The sequence below is a fragment of the Ctenopharyngodon idella genome, chromosome 8, assembly GCF_019924925.1.
Source record: "Ctenopharyngodon idella isolate HZGC_01 chromosome 8, HZGC01, whole genome shotgun sequence".
Classification (NCBI taxonomy): domain Eukaryota; kingdom Metazoa; phylum Chordata; class Actinopteri; order Cypriniformes; family Xenocyprididae; genus Ctenopharyngodon; species Ctenopharyngodon idella.
Genome location: NC_067227.1, coordinates 15,406,223 through 15,431,319, shown reverse-complemented (window position 1 = coordinate 15,431,319; position 25,097 = coordinate 15,406,223). Strand labels below are relative to the sequence as shown.

The following is a 25,097-nucleotide window of genomic DNA, read 5'->3' as shown; positions in this document are numbered from 1 at the left end:
CACGTGTTGTCATCTCGTAATTACAGTAATTGTGACGTGGCGGCAATGACATTTTCTATTCTCTGATGACATGTCTACTGGCGTGAGGGTGGGACAAACTGTCACTAAAATAAGATCACAGCAATAGAAAACCATAACCATCCAATCAATTTCCAATGGACAAAATCAAGTCCCGCCCTACATATTTTCATATTTTCTTGTTCGAGAGGCTGTTTTACTAGGATATATGTCACAATAGGGAAGAAAAGAATATCGCAACTTTCGTTTCATTCTGACTTTAAAACTAAAAAAATAGCCAGAAGATACAGTATACATGCATTTCTATCAGGACATTTTGGTGCAAAAACAGGCGCTGCATTTTCACGGAAAAAGTCTTTAATCGTTTTTTTTTTGTTTTTTTTTTAAAGAATTATGTACAGGTTCATATTAAATCACATAACACACAGAATGCCTTCCCAACAGGAGCCCAAGTGAGTAAGCTCACAAATGCAAGCCATTACCCATAATTCTCTTAGCATGCTCTTCAAAATGGACCAACATGATACGGTAGGGATTATAAAGCTCTTAAATACAGATCGAGTACAAAGCCTTGCTCTCAGTCAACATACTGTGCAGATATTAAGCCAGTTCAGATAAGTACAGTACACCAAAACCCTGTTTAAGTCGCTTCTGCTAAAAAGTGTGTTCAAATGAATAGTAGTGTATTTCATCTGTTCAATTAAAAAGTGCCCTATTGGAAACCTCAAAGACTATTAGTCTTGTGGGTTAGAATATTTCCACATTGAGGCTGTCGCTTTTTATTTCTTCCGGGTAAATGGAGAACACCAAAAACACCAACCTTTCAATCTCAAGAAAAAAGTGAGGGGGAAAAAGACAATAGAAACAAATAACTCAAGATTAAGCCCTCTTCAAATGTTTGCCACAGGTTACACAACCCCCAAGGTGCATATTTTAGTTAGGGCAGACTTTACACACAAAAACGTCTTGGTAAAAGTACATGTCATGAAAATATAAAGTCTTTGATTCCTTTGGCAACTAATCTCACCAAGGTCCACCAAATGCAACATTGCTGCTGTGGTAAAAAATAAAAATAATAATAATTCTAACCACTGCAAACAAAAAGAGCACCAAAATAGTGTGCTAGCCTGAACCATTTGAGATATTAAGATCAATAATACCCGATTCCACATTACAGAAAATGTTGAAAAGGCAAAAATGAATATCACATTATAATTTAAAAAGGAACAAGTAAAAACAAAGATAGTCTGTTATAACATTTATATCGAATATAAATGTTATACAGAAAAATCAGTGTTGTTCCAAAGTGCACTGCAAATTAAGAGTCTTGTAGCTGATGCTCTTCGTATTACAGTTTGTGCAAGAGAGATACATGGTAGCAACCGGCAATATCAAGTCATGCACCATTCAAACCAGAAGGGGAAAAAAAAGTATATACAGAGCTCTAAAGGCTACAAAAGCTAGAGGAGAAAAATGCATTACAATATTTTATTAATCCCTTTATGTACACAGTTGGAGGTAGAACTAATAGTTCTAAGTGCATCTACTATATTTAGGACCAAAATCAACACCCAGAGTTTGTTTTCGGATATTCACACATCTTTAGGAGCAACAATAAAAGACAGATTTGAAAGCTTTGAAAACTTGGACAACCACACAAAATGTTAGGGGTACAGTTCTTTTGCCCTAGTTCTACGCAAGTGCAAAGGTTATTGGGAAGTTTTGATGTGATAAAGATAATTTAGCAACAACACGTTGAGTATGATGTTCTACATTCCTGTTTAAATAATATATTGTGCCGATATCAACAGCAAAACTGTTATGAAGAATAATGTATGTGCTAATTTACGGGATTATGACATGAGGTAGCCTGAATCGCATAGATATATTCTCCTCAATAACATCAATATACTAGTCCTCAAGCATTGATAAAGATGCCACAGTGTTAAAATGTTCTTTGCTATCTAAACTCAAACAAAACACCATCAGAAAAAGTGCAAAAATTGTACGTTCAGGTGTACAACAGCTTGTCACTAGGGGAAGTTCCCATAAGAAGGACAATTTGTACCTTATCTACCCCTAAAAGGTGTGTATTAGTACATTAGAGTAGTAATATGTGCCCTTAAGGTACTACTATGAACCTTTTAGGGGTAAATACTGCCCCAATGACAAGCTCTTATTGCCCTAAAGGTAAAATTTTTGCCTTTTTTTCTAAAAGTGTACCTCAAAGTACACAAAAATAGTCCTAACTCATAGTTTTACTTGGGAACTGCATTATAAAAATAACAATGATTTTAATCCTAGAAAAGTAAGAACTCTGAAAACAATACATGGAATTTAAACACAAGTAAAGGTCAATATCAAACTGAATAAAAATATTTTCTGGGGACAACAGCAGTAACTATTGTGTAAGACCATTTCGTAAGACCTAACATTCAGTTTTTCAACTATTCAACACAAATAACCATCCACATACTGAACGTCCAATTGTGGGGTGGGGTGTTTCTATATGGCATGTTGTACTTTTTACTGTAGATTGGTTATTAATAGCATACTGATGTTTAGCCAGGCTTTGACAGATCTGACTTCCTCACTTCAAGAAAAACCCACCAAAACTAGAAGAACAAGTGTTACTGCAAATATCTGCAAGGCACTAATTTAAAACTCTATCCGCTAATGTGAAGACACCCTGTTTTAGCAGCTTCTGAGAGACTTAATTTTTCTCAAACTTGCTTCCTCAACCGAACTGTGTGCATCTGTCCAACAGCTAATTCATGGAACAAGTCAGTAAATATAATAAAACATTAAATACAGGAGTTAAGTAATAAATACATTTTATTTTATATAAATATGTGGGCCCTTTTTTCCAAATTGTCTGGGAAACGTAGTAAAGAATGAATGTACAATAATGACAACACCTGCTTACATTCATAGAACAAGCTGCCCTATTAAAATAATGGCATGGTTAATTTGATAAACTGTAACATTGATACACTGGCAGCATCTATAGTGATGCGTTTTATGATATGACTCTGCGTGTGACTGTTAGCTATGAATGGGGAGAGATTGCACGGTTTATACGAGAAGAACAGAATCATGGATTCCCCTCTGAAGCGTCCCGACACATGAATGTTGCAGGTAGTTCCTGGTCCCTTTTTCATTTGATAGGTATGTTTTAACAGCTAATTACTTGCTAAATCTGTTTAATATAAAATTTGATTCTAAGCCCCAGCACCTCCCCAATACTACAGAAAAAGACGTGGGTTATAAGCGAGATCAGTAGAGAGCGGCAATGTCGCCACCGGCCGCGTTATTTGATTTCATTCATTTCATACCCCACTGTAGTAAAACCTGTCATGATCATATCTAATTTTTGATCGCTTTTAAACTTGAACATTTTTTTTTTTTTTTTGTTATGTACAGCTATACAGACTGAGGCGATGCCTCGCTGTGATGAAGGGGAGAGTAGTCGTCCGCGCTGTCCTCTCTCTCTCTCTGTCTCTCTCTCTCCTTCCTACAGTCTGCCCATACAGGTGGCTGTTCTGCTTCACTTGCGATCGTCGATGGTTTTAATGAATTCCACGGCGGCAGTGAACTGCATCCACCAATAGCACTCCTCCCCGCTCAGCCTGCTGGCGTAGAAATTATTGATGTACTGAATGGTGGACAGAAGGCAGGGTGGGTTTGCCTGGAGGGAGGGAGAGAACGAGCGAGAGGGGGGAATTAACGTACGAGATAACATCTGACCACCCACATTGTGCATGCTTACACATTCAAGCGCACCTACAAGTTTCGAAAATCTGGTGTGGGCGTGTGCATCGCTAACACAAATGGGTATGGGGTGGGAAGATGTGAAAAACTCACACACAATAACAAAACTTAGACACCATCAAGCAAACAAAATAACTCTAGCATAAGGATCAGTGGATTAAGTTTGTTTCTGAAGACTTGAGAGGTTTTAACCTTGAAACACACTAGCGTTCAAAAGTTTAGGGGCAGAATTTTTTTTTTTTTTTTTTAATCATAACTTTTATTCAGCAAGGATGCGTTAAATTTATCAAAAGTGATAGTAATGACAGTGTTACAAAAAATTCTATTTTAAATAAATGCTGTTCTTTTGAACTTTCTACTCATCAAAAAATCTTTAAAAAATACAAGCAAAATACAGAACAACTGATTTCAACATTGATAATAATAAGAAATGTTTCTTAAGCACCAAATCAGCATATGAGAATGATTTCTGAAGGATCATGTGACACTAAAGACTGGAGTAATGATGCTGAAAATTCAGCTTTGCCATCACAGGAATAAATTGAAATTTTAAAATATATTAAAATAGAAAACAGTTATTTTAAACTGTAATAATGTTTCATGATATTACTCTTTTGTTGTATTTTTGATCAAATAAATGCATCTTTATTGAGCGTAAGAGACTTCTTTCAAAAACATAAAAAAAACAAACGTAACCAACTTTTGAATTTTATATTAAAATGAATCTCACAAAATTTTATTTGTAAAAATAAAAAATATATCAATATAATATCAGTTATTGGTTAATATTGAGATTATTTTTATTTAATCATTTTAATTTCATTTATCGGTATCATTCGATAATGGATATTTAATTGTGCATGCTCATTTCCCCTTTATTATCTTTGCATAATTTAATGCTCTTAAAAATCTAATGTTTAAAACCATAAATAATAATAATAATAATAAATTAACACAGTTAAACCATTTATAGCAAATCTCCAAATAACTGCATTTTTCATAGTGCACATTAAAATCTTCTGATGTCTAAATTCACTTGTGGCATTTGAAACAACAGAATTAAAAGATTAGACAAATTCGAACATAATTTGCACAATCAGCTAATTTCATACATCATATATAACTATAGGGAATTACAGTACTTTATAACAGGCAGAGACTAAAGGAGTCTGGTTTTTAAGCCTCACGGAGGCAAAAAGAAGGGAATATTGGGCGTCTTTTTAGGAATGAACCCTGCTGTTATGAATTGCTTGTATTTGAAAGGATGTGCCATTTTTCATTACATCTTAAAAGTGGTTTAATAAAAAAAGTCATATGTTGTGGATATACTGTAATTGTGAATACAGAACTGAAATTATTTAATGAACTTCTAAATAGACGCTTTCATTAAATAGCAAAGAATATGTGATTACGTAGAAGACACCAATGCTTCTGGGCCTTAGTGCCAACTATCAGAAATGTTACAAAATAAACAACACACTTAATGCAATTAGCAGCATTATCACTCTATGGTTGTGTCTCTTAACTCACCTTAATCAGAACAAAGACGAGCACAGGGACGAAGTCGTCCGCCCCGGGTACAGCATCCTCATTGGCCAGGCTGAGCAGGTTCATAATGGTGGAGCACATGCGCAGGATACACTGCACCTTATCTCGTGGGGTCTTATAGGCATTGATGGTCCTGATCTCAGCTTGTGCTGAGGGCCACGGTGCCTCCTTCAGATACACCTGCACAGATTCACACACGCACACATCAGATTGCAGTTTTCTGTTTTCATTTCTAACTATATTCTGAGATGTAGTGCAAATGTTTACCTCCGGGATCTGCAGAGCTTTGTGATTGGCCGTCACCACTTTAGAAAGACGCTGAATGTGCTCGTGGAATAGCCTTGAATAAAGGAGACATCCCATTAAAAGACATTTAAAATGCTGAAAAAGTTTTCATGTTTCAACTGCCAGTGATTTTAATATGCAAGCATGAACAGGATTTTGGACCAATGAAATTTCATTGTGTGCAAGGCTATCCAGTGCAATTTGAAACCATGTGATTGACAAAATGTCCGACATGCAGATTAGAATAAAGGTGATTGTTTTGATGCATCACATCTAATTCAGACACAATGTATGAATCAACATGGAAAGGAATTAGGAAAAAGGTAAAATTCAGGATTTGAGTTTCCTCACTCGTCTCTGTGGATGTCCCCATCCTGATTGGGGTAGAATGCCAGTTTGAAGATGCGGTTCATGACGCTGCGTTCGATGGCCATCTGGGCGTCCTGGAGCTGCTCCTCACTGGCATACTGCCAGATGGCATCATGGGCCATGGCTCCATACAGGTAACGCAGGAAATCCTCCACGGCTGCTGTCTTATCGTCAGCTGCTGTGCAGCCCTGAAATGCTGTGGAACAGCAGAGAGAGAGTCAGTCTCCAATACAGAGGTCTCATCTATCATTTCATACAACCACTCAAATGCTAATAGTTTAATTAAATGTACATTTGGTAAATTTATGTTGCATTATGACAATATTGTCAATTTTCAACCAGCTGCAGCTACTGCAGCCAATTTATTTTGCCTGTCTATTTGAAATTATACTATTTTAATTACAAAAAAATGAATTATTGTATTGTATTTGAGTCCTTTCACACTACCATTCAAAAGGTGGGGGTCAGTAAGATTTCTTAACCCTCTGGGGTCTGAGGATTTTTTAATAAAAGTTCATACTTTTATTTAGCAAGTATTCATTAATTTGATCAAAAGAGACTTTTAGAATTTTTTAAAAGATTTCTATTACAAATAAATGCTTTTGAACTTTCTATTCATCAAAGAATCCTGAAATAAATGTAGCATGGTTTCACAAAAATATTAAGCAATACTGAACTGTTTTCAACACTGATAATAAGAAGAAATGTTTCTTGAGCAGCAAATAAGCATATTAGAATGATTTCTGAAGCATCATACATCATTAATCCACTAAACAACACAGTAGTACACGAGATAATAGTGTACTATGAGTCACAATACTCTAAAAAGGGCCAACCATGTAAAAATAAATGTATAAAATTAGTAGCTGTAAAACACATGTTTTTTGTAACCACTGAACTGGCCCCAATGAAGAACACCAGCTGGCTAGTGACCGCCAGGTAATTAAAGTTTGAGACCTCAGCTCTAATGAGACAAATATCCACCTTTGCTACTTAAAAGAAAGCACCGGATTTTCAGGTATCGGCAATCAACACAAAATTGAAAGTACAAGCCATTCTCATCTACGAAGAAATTCATATAGACCTTTGATGAAGTCAAGCATCTTAGACTCCATGTGTTCCAGCAGCAGTCGGACACAGACGGTGGTAAAGTAGCGGTTGGCCACTTCTTTATCTCTCAACACTCTCTGCAGGAGTCTCTCCAGATGAGCCTGAGACGTCTGCAGGCCTTGCCGACACCGCGTCAGATAGGCGATGTACGGAGCCCGCTTCCTACAGCACAAAACCATCACAGCGCTCATTATGGAGTCATGCCCAAAAATATGTCAGCACAATTTTTTATTAAATGGTGATTCATAGCTGTGTGTGATAGAAGTGACTAAAAGAGAGAGACAATGAGACAAAGTTAGTGAGACATTAAGAGATGGAGAGAGAGAATAAGAGAATAATGTGTGTACCTGTAGTCCTCTGCCATGGCAGTGAGCAGTTTTCTGCAGGTGCGGGGGTCGAGGTGGCTGACGCAGCGCGTAGTCTCCTGGATCTGAGCCATCTGGTTCTTATCCTGCAGGTTAATGGCCTCCGCCAGCTGCACCTTCAGAAAGCACACAATCTCGTTGTCTGAGGAGAGAGAGGAGACAGGGGCCAGACATAAATGCACAGCGTTTTAAACCTCAGAACCTGCGTAACAGCTACTTTCACCCCATGAGCAGAAAGCTACAAAAACTTTATTACAAAAGAAGGTTTATTTTAAATAGAACTGAATACTGCCATGATGATGATAATTCGTAGTAGTACATGATAATTCAATATAATTGCTATAATAAATTAATAATAACAACAATAATTATAATAATAATAGCTATAATAAATTAATAATAATTATAACAATAATAATAATAATAATATTAATTATTATTATTATTATTATTATTATTAATCACAAATATTTTAGGAATCTGTCAAAAACTTGTTTAAAACTAAAATTTTATTGTCATTTTTTAGGCAAATAACAAACTGGAGAAAAAAAATAAATAAATAAATCTTTAGTCACACATAATAACCAAACAAAAATTATATATTTGATTTTATGGCTTCGTTTGGCCTTGATAAGCTGGCATTGTTTTTATGTACTTTTCCAAAGTCTCTGTTGTTATTGACTTCCAAATAGTTTGTAGCTGTTCCCAAAGACTTGCTTTTGATGAAACTTTTGTGTGATCTATCTTTGAATCCATTAAATCCCAACAATAATTAAATTTTAGCATTAAAAACACTACTGTGACTAAAGAGTTTACACATACTGGTGTGGATTAACCATTACAGAAACATACTGTAAAAAATTATTTTGGTAATCACCAATACTGTTAGTTTAGAGCAGCTGTGGCACAAACCTTACATTAGGTGGTGGTCTAATAAATTTGTTAAGCACTGTATATATTACAAAATATATATTACAACTTAGTATAGTGGAGGCAAGTATACATAACAGAAGATAATATGGGTAATAGGAACCTTCGGGATCTGCATGGTCCGGGAGGCCGTTACGTGTTGTAGCAGGTGGAATGATGGGAAATACAACCGAATCTGCAGAGCACAGCGCCATGCGTAGCTTTTTCTTAATATCACTGCAGAGATGAAACAGACATGGCAGGTTATCAGTCTGATTCTGTTAAATGTTCATTGCCATTTTGGTTTCTAACTGAGATTTAGACTTTCAGAATGTACTGATTTTGTCTGAGAGACCTGAAGGAGAACGTCTTGTCCTGAGGTGGTGCTGTCTGACTGGCAGAGTCTGGAAGGTCATCTGCAGAGATGTTCTGCAGAACTTCATCTTTAGGAGAGTCATGCTCACTGTCTCCTTCTCTACAAGGCTCTGTAAAACACAGAAAAACAGTTACAACAGCAGACAACAAACTGTATCAGTGATAAATTTTGTTTAAAAGATGAGAGTAGAAAGCATAGTAAGTAGTGCTATTCCTTTAATTACTTCAATTTAAGAATAATATAAATAGTTTCCTCAGTGGTAAACTACAAAAATTCTCAAAAATTTTTTAGGGTAGTTATACCCTGGGTGAGTAAACTCAGTAAGCCTGACCCGAATACAGCCTGATCCTGATCTGAATACCTGATCCCGCTAATCAAGGACTCCAGGATTACTAGAAACTTTCAAGCAGCTGAGTTGGAGCTAAACTCTGCTGGGCTGACCTCTGTTCATTTTGAGACCACTGAGTTATTAAACATCACTACTTTTACTCCAAGTTATTTACGCCTCAACACTAAAGAAAAAGAGTGTGTTCCTTTGTGTGTGTTTGTGTATAAAGAATGATTATTAAATAGCAAACCTTGTCCAATATAGGTTCCGGCAACTGCTCCATCACTGGGGGCGGGTCGTTTCTCCATGTACCTGATGTACTTGTCCATTATTGCCTCCGCTGACTGGGTCTTAGAGCTCTGTCTGAGCATTGAAGGCTCATCTGAGATGCACAAAAATGCATACAGTACATACGTGATCAATGTGGACAATGGTTGCAGTGACTGTATAATTGAGTTAAATGTGTGCAGACCTTGTGGGACCCTCTCTGCTCCTTGCTCGTCTTTTTCTGGCTTGTCCCGCTTTCGGAGCCCGGCGATCGGCACTGCAGAGATGAACAGAAGCTGTTATTCTCACAAAATGGCAGAACGTTGCAGTCGTGCTCCTATGAGAAAGCTAACCTCAAGACACGGATTCTCTCTCCAGTCCTCTGAGGCAAATGAACAAACATGCTTTGAATGTTTTTGCTCCATACATGAGCCACAACCAAAATTTCAGTAATGGGGAACTAAAACAGGAAGCATGTCACTACTAAAGTGCAAACACACAGATGTGGAGCTCTGTGTTGCAGAATGCCATGTGTATGCTCTTGTGAATTTAGGCTGTGTCCAAAAACCAACAGATTATATTGTCTTTATATGACAGGAAGTCTATGAAAATAGAGGTTGCAATACCAAAATTTCAATAGTTAAATTTCATGGATCTCCATACCAATTTTGATTTAACAGCAAAAAGCAATATGCTATTAAACAAACTTTCTTTTTCCTTTAATTTAAAAAGAAATACTTGAATAATTATTATTATTTATTTTAGTTTTGACTTGTAACCCAAGTACTGGTAGTTTTGATATACCCACATTAAATTATGCATCTTTTTCAAGTGCATATTTGAGCAAATGTCCTTTTATAGAGGTCAACCACTGCAAAATAAACCATGGAAAACCAAAATGGCTGCATGAATGAAAAGATGAAGCTCGACTGTTTCATGTCACAAAGTGGCAAGGAGGAGTCTACAGGATCTAATACAAATTCGGGCTGCTGGTGTACAGAACTAGATTGAGTGGGAGAGAGCTTGAAGAGTGGGTTACCTGGGAGTTCACCCTCTGCAGTCCAATAGAGCACTGTGTGAGGAACACAGACAGCAACAGACAGGGTTGGGGTTCACAAACACAAACTCTTCACCCAATCCATGCTAAATGCTAATTGCTATTGAGCGTCAGAAAGTTAGACTGATTCGAGTTGCATCTGGGAGTTTGACTGTTCAAACATTTGGGGTCAGTATTTTTTTTTTTTTTTTTTTTAAAGATATGATATTCTTATTCAATTAACATGCATTAAATTGATCAAATGTGACAGTAAAGACATTCATAAAGATTTATATTTTAAATAAATGCTGTTCTTTTTAACTTTGTAATTATTTTTTTTCCCACAAAATAAACAGCAAAATTGTAAGCAGCATAACGGTTTTCAGCATATATAAATGATTTCTGAAGGATCATGTGACACTGAAGACTGGAGTAATGACTGCTGAAAATTCAGTTTTACCATCACAGGAATAAATTAATTACATTTTAAAATATATGAACATAAAAAACAGATGACATTATGACAGAATCACATTTCACAATATTACTGTTTTTACTGTATTTTTGATCAAATACATGCAGCCTTGGAGATCATAAGATACTTGTGTCAAAAAAAAAAAAAAATTGAATGGTAGTGTATATGGCAATTCCAAAAAGACACTAAATATTTATTTATTTTATTTTAACTGTCAAATATCTGTAAGTAAGAAACAGCCAATAGAAAAGAACGTAATATTTAAAATGAATAATATTTGACTTCATAAAAGAACTATATAATCACAGAGAAATTCTTCTCCAATTAGAAATACTGATCACATACAGAAAAACAATAACATGGATAAAGTGTTTTACAAGTTTAAAGAAGTCTTGTAGTTGCAGGGGTAGAACTTCCTCATGTACATACAATGTACTTATTACAGCAATTACAATAACGGGGTAATAACTAGGGTACTAACCCTGAACCTACCCCTCAACCTAACCTTAACCCCCTGTAGTTACCTCATATTACCCAGTTTTTTAGGTAAGTACACTGTAAGTTCACTTTAAGTAAACGTACTGTAAAATAGTGCAACCGTTGTAGGGATGCACATCATAGACTTGACAATGTCAGTATCAGCAAATACTAGTGTTTTCAAAATCACTGCCATCAATCCATTTAGGTCAATAATTAAAGCAGATATTATCAGCACTTTTCCCCCACTCAAACAGAGTACTTTTTTCTATGCCAGCAATTTCTATATCGATTCAATTTTCAAGCCATTGACCACTGATCCAAAGGATGAAAGCAGAAATGCAGTTTTTACAAAAAAAAAAAAAAAAAAAAAAAAACAATTTAGGGTAAGAGTTGGGCTCCTCACCTTTAGGAATGGCAGGAACAAAGCGCTTCTTCCACCAGGGTCTGTTCCTGTCAGACTTCTCATCATCACTGTCCTTTCTGTCCTCAGACTAAATGCATCCAAAAACAGTAATTTTAAGGAGTAGTTAACTCAACCATTTAAATTCTGTTAATTACTTGACCTCAAGTAACTTGAACCCTGAAGAAAAACATTTGAGTTCAACTGACACAGTTGAGTAGAAAGATATTTTTTGTCCAGAAATGAAAATTGTTACGTGGAGGAAGAAAATATTTATACTCATTTCATTTAAATAATTTAATTTGGAAAAACACAAATATATAAACAAAAGAAGTAAAATAAAATAAAATTATGCAAATACTTCAGTCAAATTCAAGTTCACTCAAACTGATTTATATATAAAAAAAAAAAAAATCTGAAAAATCTGATTTTTTATATACTGTAAACTACCATCCAAAGTTTGGGGTCAGTAAGATTTTGAATAATTATTATATAAATATTATAAATATAATAATTAATACTAAGACATTATTCATGCAAGGATGCATTAAATTGATCAAAATTGACAGTAAAGACATTATAATTGTTACAAAAAAATTTCAATTTCAAATGAAAGCTGTTATTTTGAACTTTGTATTCATCAAAGAATCCTGAAAAAAACAGTTTAGAAATGTTAACATAATATAATAACAAGAAATGTTTCTTGAGCACCAAGTGAGCATATTATAATGATTTCTGAAGGATCATGTGACACTGAAAACTAAAGTATTGGCTGCTGAAAATTCAGCTTTGCCATCATAGGAATAAATTACATTTTAAAATGTTAAATTACATGTTATTTTAGATGTAATAATATTTCAAATCAAATAAATACAGCATTGGTGAGCATTAGAGACTTCTTTAAAAAAAAAAAAAAAAAAAACATCTTACTGACCAGAAACTTTTGAACTTTAAATAATACTGATTATACAAGACATAAATTCATGTTCTTCACCTCTCCTTTTAGGGAATCCTTGCTGGGAGAAGAGGTGGGCCCTGTGGAGAAGGCCCCAGCCGGTTCTCTCTCCTCCATCATGGTCCTGCGGTTCAGTCCGGGATCACTGTTGGGTCTGCGTCCAGCGGACACCACATCTGTGCTGCGGCTTCTCACCAGCCTTTCAGGGTAAGAGTGCCTCTGCTTGGGATGCTCCAGGTCACCCTGTGCCAGGTGGGGGGCGAAGAGGGGCGGGCGAGGCTCCTGGTGGCTCATTATGCTGGCCTCTGGAATGGGTGGGTCAGGGGGAGGGTGAGGGGGTCGGGGATAGTGCACCTTGGGCCGCACGATGGTGCCAGTGCATGAACCTGCAAAGACATTTGACCTAAATTCAGGGGGTCCTTGCTTTTGGATTTAAATAATGTCAACGGCTAAATTCTAAAAACTTTTGCGCTTTGATATTTGCGACTTAACCGCCAGTTCTTGACAAACAAAACTAGATGCCAGGGTCGTGACATGACTTCTGTTCAACTGGCATTCATAAAAAAGGTTCCATGCATACCGTCAGCATGAGTGTGTGTGTGTGTGTGTGTGTGTGTGTGTGTGTGTGTTAGCTTGAGAAGCTTGAGAAAGCTGTCAGAGTCAGACAGACCTCAGGTGAAACTAGGCCACCTGTTCCAAGGGTACAGCATCTCTGCTGTGTGCCTTCCAATGCCAGCCCTGTGCCACTAGCTCAGTGGGGACGAGCTGCTGAGCCAAAACGCCTGCAGTGAGGTCTAGCAACCTGTCATCCCCTCACCTTGCCCCACACACAGATTCTCACAATGTCTCTCCAACACATTTATGCAACTTTCCACTGTGGATTTGTAAGCTTGGACAGAAACAAATCAAACTTAGCCTTTAAATACCAATATAATAAAACCCTCTATTCTACCAGAATTGGCCATAATAGGATAGAAATCTGGCAAGCGCTTCCTTTATTTCACAGCGCACATGCTGTTTAGTGGGCTCTTGTCATTAGGCACATTAATGGCACTCCTTTCTAGGTCTTACATGTGTAAGTACTGCATTCAACAGCAGTGCATGCTGGGAAGTGACATTACCTTCTCCAGAGGAGAGGGGATCAAACATGGCCAGCAGTGAATCTGTTTGAGAGGGTGCACAGGATAGACTGTGAGCTCCTAGAGAGGTGGAAGAACGGAAGGGTGGAAAGAGGGATGAAGTAAATGAGTGACAATGGATGTGTTAGTCCCACACCAGACATCCCAAGAAACAAAATTCAATAGCTGTGCAGGATGAAATTTAAAGGATTAGTTCACTTCAGAATTAAAATTTCCTGATAATTTACTCAGCCCATGTCATCCAAGATGTTTATGTATTTCTTTCTTCAGTCGAAACAAAATTAAGGTTTTTGAGGAAAACATTCCAGGATTTTTCTCCATATAGTGGACTTCACCAGGGGACAACGGGTTGAAGGTCCAACGTGATTACGTAATGCGTGGCGCATTGCAGAGCTAGTGCAAGACAAGCGTTTGTGGTTAAAAAGTATATCATTTTTATTATTTTTTAGAAAATGACCAATCGTTTCGCTAGTTAAGAGCCTTATTCCTCGGCTGGGATAGTGTAGAACCCTTTGAAGCTGCATTTAAACTGCAATTTGGACCTTCAACCCATTGTACCCTGGTGAAGTCCACTATATGGAGAAAAATCCTGGAATGTTTTCCTCAAAAACATTAATTTCGTTTCGACTGAAGAAAGAAAGACATGGGGGTGAGTAAATTATCTGGAAATTTTAATTCTGAAGTGAACTAATCCTTTTAATAGTGAAGAAAAACAGCTTTTATGTCTGAAGATAAACAAATTTGACATACTCTCTTGCATTTAAATGTAAGGTCTCACAAAACATACAAATATGAATTTAAACTTAAAGATGCACCAAGTTATTACATGTTTATATGTTCCGCTGGCTCTTAATTTCTTTAAACATCTGATATGTCAGCATTACGCTCTTTGCCATCTGTTTTCCAGAGAATGTATGTGCTTTTACCACAGATAAACTGGTTAGCAACATAAAGTTGGCATTCACTGGGAAAATATGGATGCACCAATCTTAAAATTCTGTACAAAGCACAGTATGTATGTGCCCAATCAGTCACTTGAGTGTGTGTTTGTACCATGAGCAGAGTCCTCTCCATCTGGACTGGTCACGGAGTCTTTGCCTCCAAAATCTGAGCTGCACTCTGAGCGTAGGTCTTCAATCTTATTGGGGATGTCCTCTGACGTGGCACTGATGCCTGCACAAACAATATGTAACAAATCAGCAAACCTCAAACTATAAATCACAGAGGCAAACATATTACCTTCAGAGTTGTAAAGTAGTTTGGTTTGTCAAAGAGGAAACTTTGGCAGGATATACCTCTTATACAAGGAACAAATGATGAAAAAAAAAAAAAAAAAAAAAAAACTTCTGTTCTGCTGCATTAGCAAAACAAGCCTAGAATTTGACTGTGCATATATCTCTCAGATATACAGAATAGTTCAGATAGTAAGCAAAAGTCTAGCACATAGGTGATGGAGTGGTGGCCAAGTTGAACAGCCAATCTCATTTCAAGCTCCTCATGGAAGTGGGGAAACCACACCAATGCTCCCTTGAGCACACAAAGAGGGCAGGAGAATCCCTAGGGAGGTCAGAGTAGGTGAAAAAGAGATGGAAACGGCAAGAATGAACGAAAGAGGAAGGAAAAGGCAATCCATCTGCCAAAGTCCTCAGGGAAAACTCCCCACAAGGAGTCTGTCGGGAGTATGCCGTTGTATTACCTGGCTCTTCGTCTTCATCACAATGTCAGGGCAGAAGAGCCACTGAATAAAGAACTCAGCGAGGCAGAGAATAAAATTTAAATGTGACATGTATGTGGGATGTTCAAACCTTTGGGTTGTTGAATGCTGCGACTTCATGCTTACTCAAATCTGTGATTCCAGACTGACTGTGACCATTCAATTGAACACATTTAGACAATTAAGGCCCATGATGCTAAAACAAAGGTTGTTTGGAGTTTGTTTCGGTGGTTCGAAACAGCTTGCCAAAGGGAACTTTACAGAAAACTTCAGCTGGCAAAAACCTTTCTGTGGCATCTATGTAATAGGTTGGTGTGGCTCTGAAGCTCTGCCTTCATGAAAATCTTCTATGATTCATTTCTTCTGTTCAGTCCGTCAAGGTGAGACAGGAGTAAAAACATGAACACAATGAAAAGTTGCTTTATAGTAGAAAATTAAGTTGTAATTCTAAGTGAAAGAGACGCTGTATTTTCATGCTTGTTTTAAAGCAATCTATTTTATAAAGTGCTAAATACATAAACAATGTGACTTTACTGGAGTGCCATATTAAATATCCGAATGCAAATACACAGCCCCTATTTGGGTGTGAGCAAAAACATGCCGTTTTTGTGTGTCCCTTTAAATGCAAATGAGCTGCTGCTTTCCAGAAGAGGGCGGAGCTTTAATAGCTCACGCTTCGGGTTGTTCAACAACAACAAAGCTGGAGAATCTCGGGGACAGGGTTTATGTAAATTTTGGGGTTTGTAATGTCACCAACCCAGGAAGAAGTTCATTGTAGTCCCTACCAGCCATTTGTTGTAGCCCTTAAAAAGCAATTTCTGTAGAAGAAAACATCTCCCTTTGAACTTTGCATTGAACTTTGAGCATCGTAACTTTGCAGATGTTGTTTAACTAAAGTTAAAAAAGTGAAATCATAAACAAGGACCCCTTTAACATATTCATCTAAACGTCGCTCTCAGCAGTGTGGGCAGTGTTGGGAAGTTCGCTAACAGTATGTTGCTGCAAAGGTATTTCAAACTTCTTTTTACCCCTAAACGAAGAACGAAAAAGAACTTCACCATGAGTATATCGGGGCCTTTATGCTTCTGTATGTGTACCTGAAACAACGCTGAGTCCCGGGGTGCTGGGTCGGGAGCTGACCTCTCTGACCTCGGTGTCATCTGAAGTGCTACCCACACCCGAGCAGCTCTCCAGCTCCTGCAAGCGTTCCTCCTGCTTCAAGTCTGCAGTTTCTGCAACACAGATTCATTAACTGTAGAAAACGGTGTATCTACACACACATAAAGACACTCAGGGCATCCCCGTGGAGGGCTCTCATTTACGTGCTCATTTGTAATAATGCAGGTCTCAATTGGTCTTCGGAGTCTACTTTTCCACTGCCTAGAACTGTAACAAACCCCAGAAAAGCAAAAAACAATCACTCATTCTCTCTTTCCTGTGTTTGTGATGCAAAATGGGCAGGGAGACAAGACCACACACAGACTGCTGTATGCCTGATACTGGCACAGTCTTGTTTTACATTATTTCTTATTCACAACTGTATGATTCATAACATAATTAGCCTTTACAGGATCATTATTAGTGATATCACAACAACCAAATTATAGTAGTGGATACTAATACCAGTAAATTTTTTAAAATTCTCAATACCACAACAAAAACTAATATGCAACTGAACACATATGTTTAATTAAAAAGCTAAATATCAATTCAAATATGAAAATAAACAAAAGCCTGTAGAATGTAATTAGTTTTAAACTTTAAACCGTAATGAAGAACAAATTAATTAATTAATCAATTAATCAATCAATCAAAAAGATGAGTGATTTTTTTTTATCAACATAAAGGGAGATCAGCATGTGTATCAGGCTGCAATGACAATACACAGATCCAATGCTTTGACACAAAACGTTGCATTTTTTCTTCTTTAAAATCTTTTTAAAAAAATTATTAAAATTTGATCATTAATTGGTTGTTTTTAATTGTTAGCAAATAGCAACACATGAAGATATATACTGTGAAGATATGTAAAATGAAGACATAAAAGGTACATAGATTACTGACAGATAGGGATGTAACGATACATCCGGAACCGGATGAAAATCGATTAAAACGTGACGATTCAAGTCGGCTGAGATGCTAAATGAATCGCAATACATTTTGGGGCGGGAGTTTATATGAATGTATATTTGAGGAGAGCTGACTGGGTTCAGAAAAGTTTAGATGATATTTTCTTTTTATCTTACTTCCGCAGAATGCATTTTAAAGTACTTTTAGCGCACAGTTTACAGCATTAACAATGGAAGCGCTGTATTGCCGCTGTTCCATAAGTGCCACCTGCTGTCAAGAAAGTGTATTTGCGTTCTCATGCAGCCCGTCTGCTGTTATGAAGTTTTATGCAGCATAATTTCACAAAGCTAAAGTCTGAACATACTGTTTTTGCTTCAAATGTTAAAAAGTATACAATCTAACTTAAATTAAAAACTGCTCATGCTGCATATATGCAGCATCTTTGTTGGGATCGTGATTAAAATGCAGTGGTTGCCTCTAATTTTAAATGGCTACTGATAGTTCAGCCTGTAATAATAAACATCTTGTTCATGTACTCATATGAAGAGATTTCTTTTATTTGTATTATTTATTTATTTATTTATTTATTTGATTTAGGATCCGTTTAAAAATTTACATTTAGCTTTGTTATAAAGATATTTAAATTTCACAAAGAAATATGCAGCATTTTGTCCGAGAAATAATAAAAAGACACTTTCTCATTTAAATCTCATTTTGTTAAAAAAAAAAAAAATAGTGAGAAAATCGAATCGTGAAACCAGTATCGTGAAACCAGTATCGTGAATCGCATCGAATCGTGAGTTGAGTGAATCATTACATCTCTACTGACAGGTTAACAATCTCTAACAATCTACTTTAAAGGAACACTTTAAAGTCGGCATAAAATGAAAATTCATTCATCCATTTCCTAAATGCATGTTTTAGATCTTATTGTGGACAATTAATCTGTGCATACGTTTCATTTTTTACAAATGTTTTGCAAAACCTTTGCAAAGAATATAATATATAGTCTCTGACATCTACAGACTTTAACAGTGATATCAGAGTAGCTGACGACTGGTTCTGTGTCATAGAAGTTAGTGTATTTTAGCACAGATGGAAGTCTGTATTAGAGGTCTGCTACCCGACCCGAGCCTGACGTGTCCCAAAAAACAGCGTCAGGTTCGGGTTAATGTTTCATGAATAATTAAAAAAAAAAAGAATGTATATTATATATATATATATATATATATATATATATATATATATATATATATATATATATACACACACACACACACACACACATAGTATGAGTTATGAAGGAAGAGAACGGCATGTTGTCTTCCTTCATAACTCGTACTGAGAAGGATATATATTTGTGTAAATAGCTGTGGAACCGTTTCCACTAACTCTGTTTTGAAGTTCGAAGTTTAAGATCCAAGAGGAAAGTTTCAAAATTCATTAAATTTCACAAAGGTTCATAATTCTGTTTTGCTCCTGTGTGCTGACTGCTGAGAGGGCCGCTGTGCCTTGAAGAAACCATTTTTGTTTACTGACTGTTGCATGCAATCCTGAAATACAGCATATTGCAAAAAGTCATTTGTTGTGAGAAACCAATTTTGAGTTTGGTCTTAAAATTTAACAGTACTGGTCAGGTCAGGTCAAATGATCTCGGGTACAGGGCGGGTTCGGGCTTCAGTTTAAAGCCCGTGCAGACCTCTACTCTGTATTGACCAGCATCTGAGACCAGAGCTACTGTACATGTTTAATAAAAGACTCTCTTGAGTGAAGCCAAAGCTGAATACTAATGCTCTGATAGAGGTCACCAGTAGATGGGCAGCTTTATTCACTGAACTGTTCTTGTATGCATTCAGCTCTCACCTGAGTCACTTGGCAGAACCTCAACGCTCCACGCTTCGCTCGTTGTCTCAGAGATGGTAGAACCGTATGGGTCCAGAAGCACTGGCAAACACAGCATGCCGCCCAACGCATTCTCCGCTGCCCCTGAGAGGAGAACACACACATTGGGCTTGGTTGAAAATACTGATTTCTTGATTTTAATCGATTCACATTTTGATAAAACAAACATTTTGATAAAACAATACTGATTCTTAAGTAAGATTTGTGCTTTGTTACTTTTGCTATGAAAAAGTCTTCGCTTTCAAATTCTGTTCATTTAATTACTAAATTAAAACTATTTTGACACTCTTTATTGTTGAGTATTCAATCTTGACAGATTGTTGTAGCACCTCTGTTTAAGCAAAGCGGCAGCACAGAGCACACATGAACTGATCATCTCTTCCACTTTACTACTAGTTACTGCACAAAATAAACATGTATGAACATCAGAAGGTATGCAGAATGATACAGTACAACTTACAGAAAAGAAATATGTATTATGTTATAACTTAAACAGTGTTTCAACCATGGAAAGACTTGTAAACAATGTCACACAACGTTATAATTACCTCAGAAAAGTCATTCATCGACTAAAGCTCAGAAGTTATGTTTAATATTTAATGTATGTTTGACTAAATCTATCATGAAAACAGGTTATGACAGCCATCGTTTAAATGTTTAGGCTGTATTTTAAAAAAAACTAATTTGAATAGAAACATTATTGTAGTTATGTACCAACTGACAGGGTTCCTTGCATAGTTTACACCATTAGTTGAAAGATGTTTTCCTTGAGAAAAATCGACATACTGACTTTTATCCAAATGAATCTTTATCGAATTGAAATGAAATTGAATCACATGCTTGTGAACTGGAATTGAATAGAATTGTGAAATGTGTCAATGCCCAGCCCAACACACACACATAAGAAACACATGGGTATGAGGCATCTCTTATCTAAAGCAGCAAGTAGACGGACTGCGACAGGGATGGCCAAAGGTTAATCGCAGCCTCCCTCGCACACAGACGCAGACACACACGCGGCATCATCAGGGTTGTGACTTTGAGGTGTGGATCGAGCCGAGCATCACTCATAACCTCATTATTCTCTCAACCAGCATCCCACACAGCGCCTCCTCTCTCCGAAACACTCCCAACAGGAGCTAACGCCTAACAAGGCAGAAGAATGGAGATGGAGAGCGGGAGGGGGGGGGGAGTGAACAGCTAGCATGGGGGGGGGGGTTGTTTGCACGCGTGCAGGGGCGTTTGATGGTCGGGCGGAAGCAGAGATCATGAGCGCTCCATATGAAACTCTCCGCAGGTCACGTCTCCCCACATACGCACACATACGTGCACACACAAGGGCAGGTTTGGTGGGCCTGCAGGAGAGCTTTCCCCCGCTGGCCCTGTTTACAGTGAGTGAGGCAGGGGCTCTGGGCCGCCCGTCTTTCAGGTGCATGATTAAATGAGTGGCACCCGCAGTAGTGAAACAATTAGAATTTCTGCCTCATTATCATGGTAATCTTATCAGTGGGATAATGAGGTATTAATGGATATTTAATGTGTATCTCATAACCCAATCCCTCGGAGAAAACACATAAGGAAATCGCTGTAAATTCACTTAATGATGGAAAAGTCCCCCAACGCCATATTCCGAGGAATGAAAAATGGAGGATGCAAATGAGAAGGAACCAAGGTCAATAAGACTGCAGGGACTGTGTGAATGTCAGAGAGAGAGAGAGGCGAGAAAGAGAGAGAACACGGAAGACGAGGGAACAGAGTGAAAAGAAGGGGTGGAGGGAGCGAGATGACTGAAAGACAGAGAAGGAGAAAGAGAGAGATGGAATGTGATCAAATGAAATGAGAAGCAGTTTGAGGTTGTTCTGCACATCACTCTGTACAGAAATCTTACAAACACTGAGTCATTTTTGAGTCAATAACCCTAACCCTAAAGTTTTTTCTCATTCCAGGAAAGCATAAGACTAAACTAAACTAAATAAGACTAAATTAATGTAGTCAACACAGAGGTGGACCAAATACAATACTCTACATTTTGGATATTGGATTCAGATTCTGTCTAAATGTGCATTAATGCATTTATACTTCATATGATTTGTATAAAAAAATAACATACATTACACACACATATACAGTACTGTGCAAAAGTCTTAGGCCACCATTAGATGTTTTTAGCAATGGTATAATGACCATATATAAGTATTTCTCAGTCTCTTCATTACAATATAACCAGAAAATACAGGAAAATTGTATGCAGTATTAGAAAAAAATCTTTAGGTCACTCTAAATACTGATTTTTGCTTAAAGAATCCATTGTATTCAGATATACTTATATAGACTTTTGCACAGTACTTTACATATATATAGCTAAATGGCATATGATTTGTTACAATGTCTAAAATAGTAAAACCTCAAATATAATTACAGTAACACAATCCATCTTAATAACTAGGGTACTACTAAAGGGGACTGACATATAGAGAGTTCAGTTTTAAAGTTCACTCTATAGTTTCTTAAGTGAGAAGTGCACCTTTTCAGCTAACCACAAGGTGGCAGTAATGGGTTTGCTGGCTAATATACAAAAAAGAACCTTATCTCACTGTAAAATGTGTAATTTGCACTTGAATCCTAAACAAAATATTATGAATCCAAGTTCAAAATCAACTTTATAATTAAGTCAAACTTAAATTGAAAAGAGAAAAAACATTACTATTTATGGTTATATGAACTTTATATGTTCTCTATGAACTAGTGCACTCTAAAGTGCATAGACTAGCCATGACTGACTAGCCATGACTGTGAGATCTACAGAAATACACTCATACCTGCTATCTCCTGCAGACGATCCTCATCCATATTGGGATCGAAGTCACTGCCCAGGACATCAGTGCTCCAAGTCTCACTGACCGTCTCAGAAATGTCTCGATCATCTGTCAGGCCCATCATGTCCCGAATCTCAAACTTGCGCAGTTTATCGTCCAAATTATCCTGTGTAGTGGCTACATAACAGACAACCAAGAGTAATAATCAAGCTTTGCGACTTCAACCAAAAAGTTCTTGTAAATGGTATTTAGTTTGTTTCTGGAGTTTTTTTTTTTTTGTTTTTTTTTTGGTGAAATACTCAAACACAAATTCACCTTGTTCATGTTCCAGTAGCTGCAAAGCCTCTGCACCATTACTACCAGATGGCCCTGGTCCACCTTCTGACACAGACTCCACCTCCAAGTCCAAAGAAGAAACTGAATTGGAGCGGTTAGACGGGCCTACAGACAGACCACAATTATTCATATTCACTAACATACCTCTAGTATTTAGTTTCATCCAACAGTACACTTATTGCAACAAAAGTTCTAAGAAAACAAAACAGTAGTTAATTAATAGAAGATCACTAACTAATGTTTATGTCTTGGTGGTTTGTTGTACGAAAAACAAAAAACAAAACAAAACAAAAAAACAAAAAAAACAAAACAAAAAACAAACAAAAAAATAAAACAAAACCAAAAACATAAAAAACAAAATAAAATAAAAACTAAAACTAAAACAAAAAATAAAAGACTGCTAGATTATTTCTCTTTCTCTTCCTCTTTTTTTACAATTTTCTCTTACAAAGAAATGCTAGGTGGATATGGAACAGTTTATGTACAAGAGAACCATCTGCTGGTTGTCTGGTGAAAACACACCCTCAGAAATGCCCTCCAGGTTGTCACTGCAAAGTGAGAAGCGCAGCGTTTTGTCAGGCTTGCCGTGCAGTTTATTGTCGTCGACAGGGGCATCTCCTTGTCCACCATCTCCAAGATTCAGAGTCAGAACCTGTGGACACAGACACATCAGTCACATACCAATATCTCTATCTATAGAATCACCAGTGATTGTTACTATAACATTTGACCATCATAACATTTGACATAATGACTAAAGCTTCAGACCTCGTTTTCTGACATCATCCCAGGTACAGTCTGTGGTGAGGTTCCGAAGGAGATGACTAGCACTTCCTCAGGCGTGACCTCCTGCAGAGACTCCTGGGAGCTAGCTTCAATCTCACCCTCCTGGGCCATGTTGGATCGGCTTCGGCTGCGAGAGCCTGCTGGGTGAGGAAGAAGGGGAATGGAGACAAACTGTTAGGGTTAGAAGAAAGCAAGGCAGCTAAAACTGTTAGCAGAAGCCTAAAAAAAACACGATGAAAGCTTGCATGAGCACTAGCACTCACAAATGCTCAAAAGCATCTTTAAATGGCAACAATAACACATGCGAGTGAACAAACTTTTCTGATAAATCTGCCAATATAGCGATGAACATGTTTATTCCATACTGCTTAGACAACTTGGAATCTCCATTTTTATGGATGATGAAACCTTTTTTGAATTTCTTTTTTGACTTTTTTGTACAGAATCATTTTTTTTTTTAACTTAATTGAAACTGGATAAAGCGAAGCAAACAAATCAAATGAAGGAAACAGCTATTGTGGAATATGGTGGAAAAGGGTTCAGGTACATGTTACAAAATGTATGACACTCATAAAAGTCTTGCTTGTATGAGCAACTACAACTATATCGCTAGGGGCAAGTAATGCAGCCCAGATGTGTTACAGCGAGAAGTGAAATGTATAGCAGAGACACACACGGCAGATACAGTGAGCACTGTCAAAGCATGGGTGAAGCGGTGAGAAGCTGTGTGTGGACGGGGGTATTTGTACATGTTGGTCACGGCAGGGCGGCAGTGTTACCCACCAAACGGGGTTACTAAGGGTATATGAGCGGACAGGGCAGTGGCAGAGGGCTCCCAACACGTTATGGCTGCCAACTGTTGTCCTGATGATCATTGGTAGCAAGGCAAGAAAAAAAGGTGGAAGAGACAGAAGGGGGAAATCAGAGAGTTTGTGGACATGATAAACAATGTGTAAAAGATCAGTAAATGAGTGTAAGAACAAACACTAGTAAATTAACAGAAGACCATCAAGTAATGTCCATGCCTGGTGGGTTGCACAGAAGAGATATTAGCTCTGTTCCAGCATGCTTATGACTCTTAAGGCCCGTTCACACCAAAAACGATAACTATAAAGATAACTACAGTAGTCAGCATTTGAAGTGGATCAAAACCTTTCATCAAAGTTGTCCTAAAACCTTCTTCTTAGGACAACTTTGATGAACTTTTTTGATCCACTTCAAATGTTTACTGTATATTTGCATCCACAACAATGAACGATAATGGTCCGTTTATGCTAAGCTTGCTCGCTGCGGTTTCAAAATGTGTACAACATGCACTTTAACCAGCAGATGTCCTCAGCATGCTGTGTGTCAAATGAATCTAGCTAGTGTAATCCATCTAATCTAACAGTGAATTTACCTAGTCTTTTTAACTGCAACTTCAACGGAAGCAAGACAATGTTGTCAAAACTAGCGCTGGATACTTGAGGTAATTTTATGTTACTCTGTTTGCTAGCCTGGCATAATGATCTCATCTCCGTTAATACTTCTCACCATTTATTCGAAGGGTATGACCGATTGTTATTATATACATTTTCTTTAAAGTATCCTTGAAAAGGGGGTCTTGTCAAACAGTGCTGGATTTTTCTGGACCTCGGCAATT

The 25,097-nt window shown here is 37.3% G+C and overlaps 1 protein-coding gene across 7 annotated transcripts in view; it reads right to left on the bottom strand.

Annotated features, from left to right (window-relative positions):
• Positions 1 to 357: 357 nt before the first annotated feature.
• Positions 358 to 25,097, bottom strand: part of gapvd1 (GTPase activating protein and VPS9 domains 1) — a 47,091-nt gene continuing 22,351 nt past the window's right edge. The window contains exons 8-29 of one of the 7 annotated variants that reach the window (XM_051902571.1): positions 24,239 to 24,319; positions 23,438 to 23,595; positions 23,192 to 23,321; positions 22,649 to 22,774; positions 22,337 to 22,510; positions 19,479 to 19,601; positions 16,643 to 16,777; positions 14,885 to 15,004; positions 13,814 to 13,891; positions 12,732 to 13,078; positions 11,741 to 11,828; positions 10,386 to 10,418; positions 9,552 to 9,623; positions 9,330 to 9,461; positions 8,731 to 8,860; positions 8,500 to 8,612; positions 7,449 to 7,608; positions 7,076 to 7,263; positions 5,974 to 6,187; positions 5,605 to 5,677; positions 5,320 to 5,517; positions 358 to 3,706 (exon numbers count right to left, since the gene is read on the bottom strand). In XM_051902571.1, the coding sequence (XP_051758531.1) occupies positions 3,566 to 3,706; positions 5,320 to 5,517; positions 5,605 to 5,677; positions 5,974 to 6,187; positions 7,076 to 7,263; positions 7,449 to 7,608; positions 8,500 to 8,612; positions 8,731 to 8,860; positions 9,330 to 9,461; positions 9,552 to 9,623; positions 10,386 to 10,418; positions 11,741 to 11,828; positions 12,732 to 13,078; positions 13,814 to 13,891; positions 14,885 to 15,004; positions 16,643 to 16,777; positions 19,479 to 19,601; positions 22,337 to 22,510; positions 22,649 to 22,774; positions 23,192 to 23,321; positions 23,438 to 23,595; positions 24,239 to 24,319 (3,014 nt within the window). In that variant the 3' untranslated portion in view covers positions 358 to 3,565. The remainder of the gene's footprint in view (positions 3,707 to 5,319; positions 5,518 to 5,604; positions 5,678 to 5,973; positions 6,188 to 7,075; positions 7,264 to 7,448; positions 7,609 to 8,499; positions 8,613 to 8,730; positions 8,861 to 9,329; positions 9,462 to 9,551; positions 9,624 to 10,385; positions 10,419 to 11,740; positions 11,829 to 12,731; positions 13,079 to 13,813; positions 13,892 to 14,884; positions 15,005 to 16,642; positions 16,778 to 19,478; positions 19,602 to 22,336; positions 22,511 to 22,648; positions 22,775 to 23,191; positions 23,322 to 23,437; positions 23,596 to 24,238; positions 24,320 to 25,097) is intronic. The other 6 variants (XM_051902572.1, XM_051902573.1, XM_051902574.1 and 3 more) reach the window with 6 other exon arrangements.